General features: G+C 40.7%; 1 protein-coding gene across 1 annotated transcript in view; it reads left to right on the forward strand.

Moving 5' to 3' along the window:
• The window catches only part of LOC126428401 (ectopic P granules protein 5 homolog), a 359,767-nt gene that overhangs the window by 155,045 nt on the left and 192,201 nt on the right, over nucleotides 1-12,521 (forward strand). Inside the window, exon 19 of the mRNA XM_050090322.1 lies at nucleotides 11,841-12,004. Within this exon, the coding sequence (XP_049946279.1) occupies nucleotides 11,841-12,004 (164 nt within the window). The remainder of the gene's footprint in view (nucleotides 1-11,840; nucleotides 12,005-12,521) is intronic.

Genomic DNA, 12,521 nt, shown 5'->3' on the forward strand with positions numbered 1-12,521 from the left:
AACATACTTACCCAAAATTCTCCCAATAAACCAAAGTCGACCATTCACCTCCCCTGCCACAATCAGCTCATGCTTGTTTCATTTCATATTGCTTTGCACTGTTATGCCCAAATATTTAAATGATGTGACCATGTCAGACTCGACACTACTAATGCTGTATCCGAACATTACAGGTTTGTTTTTTGTACTCAACTGGAATAACATATATTTTTCTACATTTAGAGCTAGGTTCCTTTCTTCACACCAACTAGGAATGTTGTCTGAGTCATCTTGTATCTTCCTGCAGTCATTCAACTTCAACACCTTACCACACACCCCAAAATCACCAGCAAACAACCACAGATTGTTGATCATTATGTCTGCCAGATCATTGATGTGTGTCAAAATAATAGTGGTCCTATCGCACTTCACGGAGCACTTCTGACAGTACCCTTATCTCTGATGAACACTAGCAGTCTTGGACAACATGCAGGGTTCTATTATTTAAGAAGGCTTGAGCCTCTCAAGCATCGGTGAACCTGTTCCACATCCAGATACCTTCGTTAACTGTCTGTATAGGGGCACTGTGTCAGATGCTTTCCAGAAATCTGGAATCTCTTTGTTGCCCTTCATTCATAGTTCACAATATACCATGTGAGAAGAGGGCAAGCTGAGTTTTGCACGAGCAATGCTTTCTAAAACCATGCTGATCTGTGGACATAAGTTTCTTGGTCTCAAAAAAAAAAAAAAATGGATTAATTTCGAGCTGAGAATATTTTTAAGATGCTGCAGCAAACTGATGTTAAGGATATTGGTCAGTAATTTTGCGGGTGTGTTCTTCTACCCTTCTTAAACACAAGAGTTACTTGTGCTCTTTTTCCTGTGGCTTTGTGCTGGGCAAGAATTTCGTGATAAATGCAAACTAAGTAAGAGACCAATGTCATAGAGAACGCTTTTAAAACTGTATTGGGATTCCATCTAGACACTAAAACTTATTTATTTTCAATTCTTTCAGTTGTTTCTCTATGCTAGGAATGCCTGTTACTGTGTGATCCATATGTTAGTCTGTGCAGTGGTCAAACAACAGTATGTTTGTACAGTTCTCCTGCAAAAATGATTTCTTAAACATGTAATGTAAAACTTCGGCTTTTGTTATGCTATCTTCTACTGCCACATCAGACTAGTGAATGAATGATGAGATGGAAGCCATAGACCTGCTTAGCAATTTTCTCTGTCTCTCAGCCATATCTTTTGTTAAGGTATGACAGTGGTAGTTGTTGTATGCTTTGCACACAGATCTTTCCACAGGCGCACAAATCTCTACTAGCCTGTGCCTGCAACATTTGCACATTTTCTTTTAAACCGAGAGTGCAGCAGTTGTTCCTTCCTCAGTATTTTTCTTTCCTGCCAATTCCTTACTGTTCTGTTGGTGAACTTGATAGCTCATATTAATTGAAAGCAGGAATACTGTGACTCACAAGACCATACTACCTGCCCCTAGCCAGCTACTATACGAGTATCTGTTTTGTTTTGCCCATTGAAGATGTGCAGCTGTATGTGCCGTGATTGGCAGTGCCCATTTATGAGGTATCGAACTCTGGCAGCCATTGTTGTACTCGGATTAAAATGGTATGCAATTTCATAATTACAACATAAGTTGACGAGAGCACCATCTTCTCAGTTTACGTATGTACTTCAAAGCAGGTGATTTGAAAGTGATCCCATCTTCAAACTTATGCTACATCCAAATGGTACATTTTCAAACATGGGTTCCTTATTCATATTGTATCTACTAAATCCCCTGTACAACCCCTAGAAGCCTATGATAGGGATTGTGCAATGCCCACTATTTTATTTGCCTGCCTAAATAAAAGCTGGTAAAAAAATAAAGAAATACAAATGAAAATATTTAAATGATATGGTGGTGCAAAAGGGGAATATTTCAAAATTTAAAAGTTTCAAGGCTGTGGTGCCTACTATGAACAAGATATTTCTCATCTTAGGAAAAGGGTATAACAATGTAAAGTGAATGTTGCTTGATGTCTTTTGAAAGATCTGTATACACTGTAGAGAAAGGTGGGAACAGTAAGAATGGTACACTATTGGTGATATGCTTGTTAGTTAATAAGCAACATACACAGTTTCAGAGCATGAGTGATTATTTGTTTTAAACGTGAAGTGGTTTCTGGACTAACTTGTGTCCACTACAGAGCATTTTTTATAGGCATGCCCACCACTATACTGTCGGAATGCGTCATGGCTATAGAAGAATTATCCACACATGGGTCACATGGATGCTCTTACCCAGTACTGGGTTCTCTGAATTCCAGAGATGGGAACTTATTCTTGTACACATCTTCATGCCATCCTGGACCTATCCTCTGTAAACACTAAATCTCCTCTATTCTTTTTTTATCATTATCATAAATCTTTTCATGATATATTATCTCACTATTTCCTTGATTTTCTTTTTACTTTTACTTTCTTTTTTTTACATTGTTAGTGTAAAGAAATTTCCAAAAATTCTCCTAAATAATCTCAAAAAAATTCTTTAATAATTTCTTCAGGCACGCATTAGCTGCATACATGTTCCTTTATTAGGCAACACAACCGGTTTGAAATTTATTATAGGTGCATCGTCAGGTAATAGTCTGTATTGAATACAAAAAGTGTTTTTGTAAAATGCTGTTAATACACTGTGTATAATAGTGAGAAAAAGGATAGGCTTTTACTCACAACTTATCACTTCATGTCCTAATATTCAAGTTTTAACTGGTCAACTGTGTAACCTCTTAAAAGTCTGATCATCAAATGGCTAAACTTGGAATTTATGCACCATAAGGTGAATGTGAAAAATATCCAAACTCATGCGCCACTAAAATACCCAAGGAACAAGAAGCAATTGCTGCAAAGTAGAATGTATAGGGTTTAAACAGTGGTGATGGAGCCTTTTACACTCCAATGAAATACATGGGGAATGAGAGCTCAACACTGCAAATTTAAACACATAGGGCAGTAACAGTGGTAGTGGGCACTGTCTAGTGAAAGATGTCACTCACCGAAGTTGTTTTATAATAAACACAAGATCTAAAAAGTTGGGGAAAAATTGGGGCAGCAAGCGAACACTTGTTCACTGGGAGGAACTGATAAGAGAAAGTTTATTTGGAAAACTTACCAATAAAACTGTGCTAAGATGGTGGTGAAGGAACTGTGAAAGTTTAAAGTGGGTTCTTGCACCAGGCTTTTGAGATTCTCTCGTGTGTGGTATCCATTATAGTGGGCTGTTGTGACAGTCACACAGTACAAGAACTCCCCCAGAGTACTAAAATGAACTGAATCCAAGCCAGATAGGCATGATGTGAAGGAAAACTAGGCATCCACAAGTTGTGAAGGGGCATGGAGAATACCATGTCATTTACTCAGTAAACAAACTACAAAATAATTCATTTTTATTTCTATTTTTAGCAAACACTTTTGTCTCTACCTCTTTTTTTGTATAATTACACTATTCATTTCTCTTTCTCTTAATCCATGTACTATCTGTGACCACCATCTCTCACTGTTTGTTGGAACTCGTTAAGTGCTCTTATTATAAAACACAGGATGAGTATAGTTGGGGCAATTTGTGCTCCATTTGAGATAAAGCAATTTTGTCACGCATTTCAGTGCTTGATTTCCTATCTCCTAAACTATGTGCTGTACGGTGATATAATTTTGTGGGTACATTCAGTACTATACAAGGTCTGTTCAGAAACTTCCAGAACATTTGTAATTTTGCACCAGTGGTGAGTTGGAGTGAAACGCGGTTGTCATCCCTGCACACACCTGTGTTTGATGTGTAACTGCTGGAAGTTTCATTGTTGTATGTTGTTAGCTGTTGTTCAGTGCTGTATTAAGTAGAACATTGTGTCACACAGTTTGCAAATTTTGAGATGACAAAGTTAGAGGAGCAACGCGTCTGCATTCGATTTTGTGTGAAACCCAAGAAAACCTGTACAGACACACACAAATTATGCAGGAAGCCTACAGTGTTTGCTTTAGCCCTACTCTGTCTTACGAATAGTTCACACAGTTTGAAAATGGCTGGGCAAAGTTAAAGATGACCCTCGTTCTATTGACGACACTCATGTCAGGAACGTCAATGAAGTTGTGCGTGCCAATGAAAGACTGACTGTTCGAGACAGTGCAGAAGAATGTAACATTTGAGTTGGATCATGTCATGAAATGTTGACACAGCGTCTCAGAATGCATCATGTTGCTGCAAAGTTCGTTCCATGGCTCATGAGTCAAGACCAGAAGGACCTTCACCTCGCAATCTGTGAAGAGCTTTTGGATTGCTTACATGATAACAAGATTTTCCTTACGAGAATCATGATTGGTGATGAGACATGGTTATGATGTTGAGACCAAGGTTCACTCTTCACATTGGGTCGGGAAAGGTCCTCCAAGATGGGGAGGGGAGGGGAACTGCTTGTCAGGTTTGGTCAAATGTCAAAGCCATGCCACTAGTTTTCTTTGACTTTCAAGGATTAGTTCATCACAAATTCATGCCACAGGGACAAACTGTTATTTGATGGTACTATTGGGATGTGTTGTGATGCCTGTGAGGAAATGTGAGACGGGAGTGACCTGAAATATGACAAGACAATTCATGGCTCTTGCGTCATTATAATGCACCCGCACATTCATCCCTGTTCATCCCTATTGCACAAAAACTGAAATAACTGTGCTGCCTCGTCCTCTGAACTCTCCAGACCTGGCCCTTGTGGACATTTTTTTTTTTAAATTTCCAAAGTGACTGGTTTGATGCGGCCCACCATGAATTCCTTTCCTGTGCTAACCTCTTCATCTCAGAGTAGCACTTGCAACCTACGTCCTCAATTATTTGCTTGACGTATTCCAATCCCTGTCTTCCTCTACACCTCCCTCTAGTACCATGGAAGTCATTCCCTCATGTCTTAGCAGATTTCCTATCATCCTGTCCCTTCTCCTTATCAGTGTTTTCCACATATTCCTTTCCTCTCCGATTCTGCATAGAACCTCCTCATTCCTTACCTTATCAGTCCACGTAATTATCAACATTCGTCTATAACACCACATCTCAAATGCTTCGATTCTCTTCTGTTCTGGTTTTCCCACAGTCCATGTTTCACTACCATACAATGCTGTACTCCGGACGTACATCCTCAGAAATTTCTTCCTCAAATTAAAGCCAGTATTTGATATTAGTAGACTTCTCTTGTCCAGAAATGCCTTCTTTGCCATAGCGAATCTGTTTTTGATGTCCTCCTTGCTCCGTCCGTCATTGGTTATTTTACTGCCTAGGCAGCAGAATTCCTTAACTTCATTGACTTCGTGACCATCAATCCTGATGTTAAGTTTCTCACTGTTCTCATTTCTACTACTTCTGATTACCTTCGTCTTTCTCCGATTTACTCTCAAACCATACTGTGTACTCATTAGACTGTTCATTCCGTTCAGCAGATCATTTAATTCTTCTTCACTTTCACTCAGGATAGCAATGTCATCAGCGAATCGTATCATTGATATCCTTTCACCTTGTATTTTAATTCCAGTCCTGAACCTTTCTTTTATTTCCATCATTGCTTCCTCGATGTACAGATTGAAGAGTAGGGGTGAAAGGCTACAGCCTTGTCTTACACCCTTCTTAATACGAGCACTTCGTTCTTGATCATCCACTCTTATTATTCCCTCTTGGTTGTTGTACATATTGTATATGACCCGTCTCTCCCTATAGCTTACCCCTACTTTTTTCAGAATCTCGAACAGCTTGCACCATTTTATATTGTCGAACGCTTTTTCCAGGTCGACAAATCCTATGAAAGTGTCTTGATTTTTCTTTAGCCTTGCTTCCATTATTAGCCGTAACGTCAGAATTGCCTCTCTCGTCCCTTTACTTTTCCTAAAGCCAAACTGATCGTCACTTAGCGCATTCTCAATTTTCTTTTCCATTCTTCTGTATATTATTCTTGTAAGCAGCTTCGATGCATGAGCTGTTAAGCTGATTGTGCGATAATTCTCGCACTTGTCAGCTCTTGCCGTCTTCGGAATTGTGTGGATGATGCTTTTCTGAAAGTCAGATGGTATGTCGCCAGACTCATATATTCTACACACCAACGTGAATAGTCGTTTTGTTGCCACTTCCCCCAATGATTTTAGAAATTCTGATGGAATGTTATCTATCCCTTCTGCCTTATTTGACCGTAAGTCCTCCAAAGCTCTTTTAAATTCTGATTCTAATACTGGATCCCCTATCTCTTCTAAATCGACTCCTGCTTCTTCTTCTATCACATCAGACAAATCTTCACCCTCATAGAGGCTTTCAATGTATTCTTTCCACATATCTGCTCTCTCCTCTGCATTTAACAGTGGAATTCCAGTTGCACTCTTAATGTTACCACCGTTGCTTTTAATGTCACCAAAGGTTGTTTTGACTTTCCTGTATGCTGAGTCTGTCCTTCCGACAATCATATCTTTTTCAATGTCTTCACATTTTTCCTGCAGCCATTTAGTCTTAGCTTCCCTGCACTTCCTATGTATTTCATTCCTCAGCGACTTGTATTTCTGTATTCCTGATTTTCCCGGAACATGTTTGTACTTCCTCCTTTCATCAATCAACTGAAGTATTTCTTCTGTTACCCATGGTTTATTCGCAGCCACCTTCTTTGTACCTATCTTTTCCTTCCCAACTTCTGTGATGGCCCTTTTTAGAGATGTCCATTCCTCTTCAACTGTACTGCCTACTGCGCTATTCCTTATTGCTGTATCTATAGTGTTAGAGAACTTCAAACGTATCTCGTCATTCCTTAGTACTTCCGTATCCCACTTCTTTGCGTATTGATTCTTTCTGACTAATGTCTTGAACTTCAGCCTACTCTTCATCACTACTATATTGTGATCTGAGTCTATATCTGCTCCTGGGTATGCTTTACAATCCAGTATCTGATTTCGGAATCTCTGTCTGACCATGCTGTAATCTAATTGAAATCTTCCTATATCTCCCGGCCTTTTCCAAGTATACCACCTCCTCTTGTGATTCTTGAACAGGGTATTCGCTATTACTAGCTGAAACTTGTCACAGAACTCAATTAGTCTTTCTCCTCTTTCATTACTTGTCCCAAGCCCATATTCTCCTGTAACCTTTTCTTCTACTTCTTCTCCTACAACTGCATTCCAGTCACCCATAACTATTAGATTTTTGTCCCCCTTTACATACTGCATTACCCTTTCAATATCCTCATACACTTTCTCTATCTGCAATGATAGACGAGATAAAAGAAAATTTGGAGATGACACTTTGTACGATCCAGTGAGAGGCAAACCCAGACTGCTTTCAGAGATGGAAATGGTGTTGGGAGCAGTGTATCAATTGTGGAGGAGAGTATTTCAAAGGAGACTGTGCACAGTAAGTAAAAGATAAGTGTAGAAAAAAATTGTGGACAAAGATCCACAATTTTTTGAATGGATCTGATATGTCGATACTGTCTACAGAGTGTGTTGCGAGTAGAGATAGTAGTAAAGCAGTAATAAATTAAAATGATGCCTGGTGCAATAACAGCAAAAATATAGTAAGAAATAAATTTGTTTCCTTTCATGGTTTTTTGGGGAGTGTCAGCGAGAAAAAGGTTCCTTAGCATTTGAAATTGTGTGTAAAGTTTCTTGGGAGTCACTATGTGCTCTCATTCTCAATACACATAATGAGCTGCCCTGCCTCAAGAGATATGCACAGTTTGTATGTGTAATATGTGTCTTACTGTTTTAAACCTTCAGCATATTTCAACTTCTTAGTGAGTAAATTATGATAGCACTTTAAATTCAATCATGAGATATTGAAAATTGGATATTTGCTTCCCTGGAATATGTTACATAGGCAGCCTGCAACTCTGACTGTGAACCATGAAACTGGATTAGTTGTTTAATAGTGTATATTGTTTTTTTTGGAGTAAAAGTGAATCCTTCAGGTGTATTTAAAGTTTTTGTTTATTTGCTATTGATTTTGACACTACAGTGCTCTTGTTTTATGTCGCACACTCATAAATTGGGTAGTTATGTGGAGAAGTGGATATGTTGGCACTACCACTACCGTAGGCAGGAAAGCAAGAACTCACTATCACAGGCACTGATTAGATTGTGCTGTCTGTTGAGCTGTATTATGGTGGTTACCTGCTTTGTCATAGAGGAGCGTGAAGATGATGCACTGACATGCTGAAATTGATAGCAATTGAAGCGTGACCTTTGAATATATCTGAAGGGTTCATTCATACTTCAAAAGACATAGTAGGAGCTGCTGCCCCTCAGTTTATCTGATGTGGATTTACAAAGATCTCGTAAAAGAGCAATTATGGCATGAGGAGCTTTTTCATTGCTGGCTGCCGTTTATGAGATGAAGTATGGGAAATCAAAAAGGCAAATGGTGAGACAGATGTAGATAGCCAACTAGAATTTTGTTTCCAAAATTTCCTATGGTTCATAAAGTAAGTCTGCTATCACTGTGCTTTATTAGGTTAGAATTTAACTACATCATAAGAATTTTGAGCAAAATTGGAAATGAGACACACAAGTAGGTTACTGCAATGATAAAAGTGTATCTCATGCTGTGCTACACATTGATCTGTTATCACGTTCCCATTTTTGTGTTGATATTTGCTAGCTTCGCCAACTCTCAAGCAGACTGTCACATTCTAACCTCATCTAGACCTTTGGCTACACTACAAGTCAGCCTATCAGAACATTTACTTTCCTTCCATTGACATTTGTTGGCTTCACTAATTCAACAATATTGACACATTCCAACCTAACCTAGGCCTCAGGCTGCACTACAGGCCACTCTGTCAGCATATTTTTTTCCCTTACTAGTCGACAAAGAAATACAAAAATCAGTAAGCAACCTTAACATTCGACCGAGCGAGGTGGCGCAGTGGTTAGACACTGGACTCGCATTCGGGAGGACGACGGTTCAATCCCGCGTCCGGCCATCCTGATTTAGGTTTTCCGTGATTTCCCTAAATCACTCCAGGTAAATGCCGGGATGGTTCCTCTGAAAGGGCACGGCCGACTTCCTTCCCCATCCTTCCCTAATCCGATGAGACCGATGACCACGCTGTCTGGTCTCCTTCCCCAAAACCAACCAACCTTAACATTCATAATAACAAGGTCTGTAAAAGTTATTCTGGCACTCTTCATATTGGAAACAAATGTAATCAATTCATATCTGCTGCTAAAAGAAAAGTAGATTCAGCAATTTTCATTGGCTGCTGTGTACAATCATTTGATTGACTGCGACTAATGTCAGCAATTTGCCACCGAGCGAGGTTGCGCAGTGGTAGCACACTGGACTCGCATTCGGGAGGACGACGGTTCAATCCCGCGTCCGGCCATCTTGATTTAGGTTTTCCGTGATTTCCCTAAATCGCTCCAGGCAAATGCTGGGATGGATCCTTTGAAAGGGCACGGCCGACTTCCTTCCCCATCCTTCCCTAATCCGATAAGTCGCTGTTTAGTCTCTTCCTCCAAACAACCAACAATTTGCCAACATCAGCACATGATGCAAGAAATACCGACACAATAACTACATTTCCAATATGTCTGATACTGATTTGAATTGAACTGAATTCAATTTTATTTGATCATTAAGATTACATTCTGTACAGCAATGTGATGTAGAACACATTAAAAACATAAAATATTCAGTACCACTTATTTCCTAAGGAGCTATGATTTTGATTGCACTTATAGCCCCATTGATTGTAAGGAATGTTATATTTAGATTTGGCGTAAGACATACTGTTTAACACATACAAATGCCTGGATGTACTTGTAGGGATATTAACTGGAATGATCACATATGCTCAGTCATGGGTAAAGCAGGTGGTAGACTTTGGTTCACTGGCGGAATACTAGGGACTTGAAATCAGTCTACAAATGAGATTGCTTGCAAATAGCTCGTGCCCATTTTAGAATATTGCTCAAGTTTGTGGGACCTGTAAAAAACAGCACTCACAGGGGATAGTGAACATATACAGAGAAGGGCAGCACGAATGGTCACAGGTTTTTTTGAGCTGTGGGAGAGAGTCACAGAGATGCTGCAGAAAGTGAGATGGCAGACCCATGAAGATAGGTGTACATTATCCCAAGAAAATCTACTAACAAAGTTTCAAGAACCAGCTTTAAATGATGACTCTATGAATGTACTACAACCCCCTACATATTGCTCATGAAGGGATTGTGAGGATAAGATTAGAATAATTACGGCATGCACAGAGACATTTAAACAATCATTCTTCCATCATGCTCCGTATGTGAATGGAATGGGAAGAAAGCCTAATAACTGGTACAATGGGACATACCTTCTGTCGTGCACTTCAGTGGTTCTCAGAGTATACATGTAGAAGTAGATGATACCCATATAGCAGTGATGCTGAGTTGTAGATAGGCACAACAGAACACACACACACACACACACACACACACACACACACACACACACACACACACACACAAATGCAACTCACACTCATGACTGCAGTCTCAGGCAACTATAACCACACTGTGAGCAGCATCACCAGTGCATGATGGTACTGGTGACTGGGGGGGGAGGGGGGGTAAGGAGGAAGATGGGGGCTGGGGAGGGGAGGGGGAGGGATAGTATGGTTGGGGTGGTGGACATTGAAGTGCTGCATGTTAGATGGACGGCAGCGGAGAGGTGGGGAGAGGGAGGGGGGGGGGGGGGGGGGAGAGGAATAGTGGAAAGGAGAGCAGTAAAAAGACTGGGTGTGATGATGGAATGATGGCTGTGTAATGGTGGAATGGGAACAGGTAAGGGCCTGGATGGGTGAGGACAGTGAGTAACAAAGGTTGAGGCCAGGAGGGTTACGGGAACGTGGGATGTATTGCAGTGAAAGTTACCACCTGCACAGTTCAGAAAAGCTGATGTTGGTGGGAAGGATCCATATGGCACAGGCTGTGAAGCAGTCATTGAAATGAAAGATGTCATGTTTAGCAGCTTGCTCAGCAACAGCATGGCCCATTTGTTTCTTGGCCACAGTTTGTGGTGGCCATTCATGCGAACAGACAGCTTGTTGGTTGTCATGGCCACATAGAATGCAGCACAGTGGTTGCAGCTTAGCTTGTAGATCACAGGTAGCCCTGCCTCTGATGGGATAGATGATGTTTGTGACAGGAGTGGAGTAAGTGGTGGTGGATGGATGTATGGGACAGGTCTTGCATATAGGCCTATTACAGGGGTATGAGCCATGAGGCAATGTGTAAGGATGAACAAATGTATTGTGTAGGTTCGGTGGACAGCAGAATACCACTGTGGGAGGAGTGGGAAGGAGAGTGGGCAGGATATTTCTCATTTCAGGGCACAATGAGAGGTAGTCGAAACCCTGGCAGAGAATGTAATTCAGTTGCTCCAGTCTAGGTGGTACTGAGTTAATAAGGGTATACTCCTCTGTGGCTGGAGGGTAGGACTTTGGGAGGTGGTGGGAAACTGGAAAGATAAGGCACATGAGATTTGTTTATGTACAAGGTTGGGAGGATAATACAGATGTAAAATTTACAATGCCTACATTTTTGAAACAGTTTCAGAATTATTTTTTTTCTTAAAGTGCTACTATTTGCTTTTCCCGTATTGTGAAAAGTCACTATGTCTCCTGAATGTTAGAGTTTCCCCGTGGGAATTGTCTGCCACAGACAGTACAGTGGGTTGTGGAACACATGCTTAGACATAAATGTAGATGTTTTATGTTACGTGCCTCATCTATCCCAGGCCCTGTGTGATGTTTTACATTATGTGCCTCATCTACCCCAGGCCCTGTGTGACTGTAGCCACATTTCAGAGAGCGGCACACACCCTGAAGGTGCCGGCGCCAACGTCGAGCAGCCTGGCCGTCTACCGCTGGGCGCAGCAGGCACTGGACACGCCGCTCGGGCACCCGCTGCTGCCGCTTCTCTGGCAGAAGTTCTTTGAGCTCTTCCTCGCCAGGATACCTTCCACACCGGGGTAGGTGCCATCTGTCAAATTGATTGGTCGAAAAATGGTACAGAGCACCATTCACCGCCTCCCTAAATGTGATTGAGCTGCACTCGTGAGAGTTGAAGGACGTGAAAGGGAAGCAATAGTTGACAACTGTTGTAGCCTGTGCCTTATGTTTTTAAATGTTTACAAGCAGCAAGCATTTATGGAAACCTGAGGAGAAATTTGGAAAGGAAAATGTTGCAGGATAAGAAATAAAAATTTTATGGTTTGTCAACGACATTTTAATTCTGTCAGACGTGACAACAAGCTTGGAAGAACAGTTGAATGTAATGGACACTGTCTCGAAAGGAGGATATAAAATGAACATCGACAAAAGTAAATGAGGCTAATGGAATGTAGTATAATTAAATGAGGCAGTGCTGAGGGAATTAGATTAGGAAATGAGGCAGTAAAAATAGTAGTTGAGTACTGCTGTTTGGGCAGCAAAATATTTGATGTTGGTCGAGCTAGAGAGGTATACAAGAAGTGTTTTTTAAGTAAG

The sequence above is a fragment of the Schistocerca serialis genome, chromosome 12 (genome assembly GCF_023864345.2).
Source record: "Schistocerca serialis cubense isolate TAMUIC-IGC-003099 chromosome 12, iqSchSeri2.2, whole genome shotgun sequence".
NCBI lineage: Eukaryota > Metazoa > Arthropoda > Insecta > Orthoptera > Acrididae > Schistocerca > Schistocerca serialis.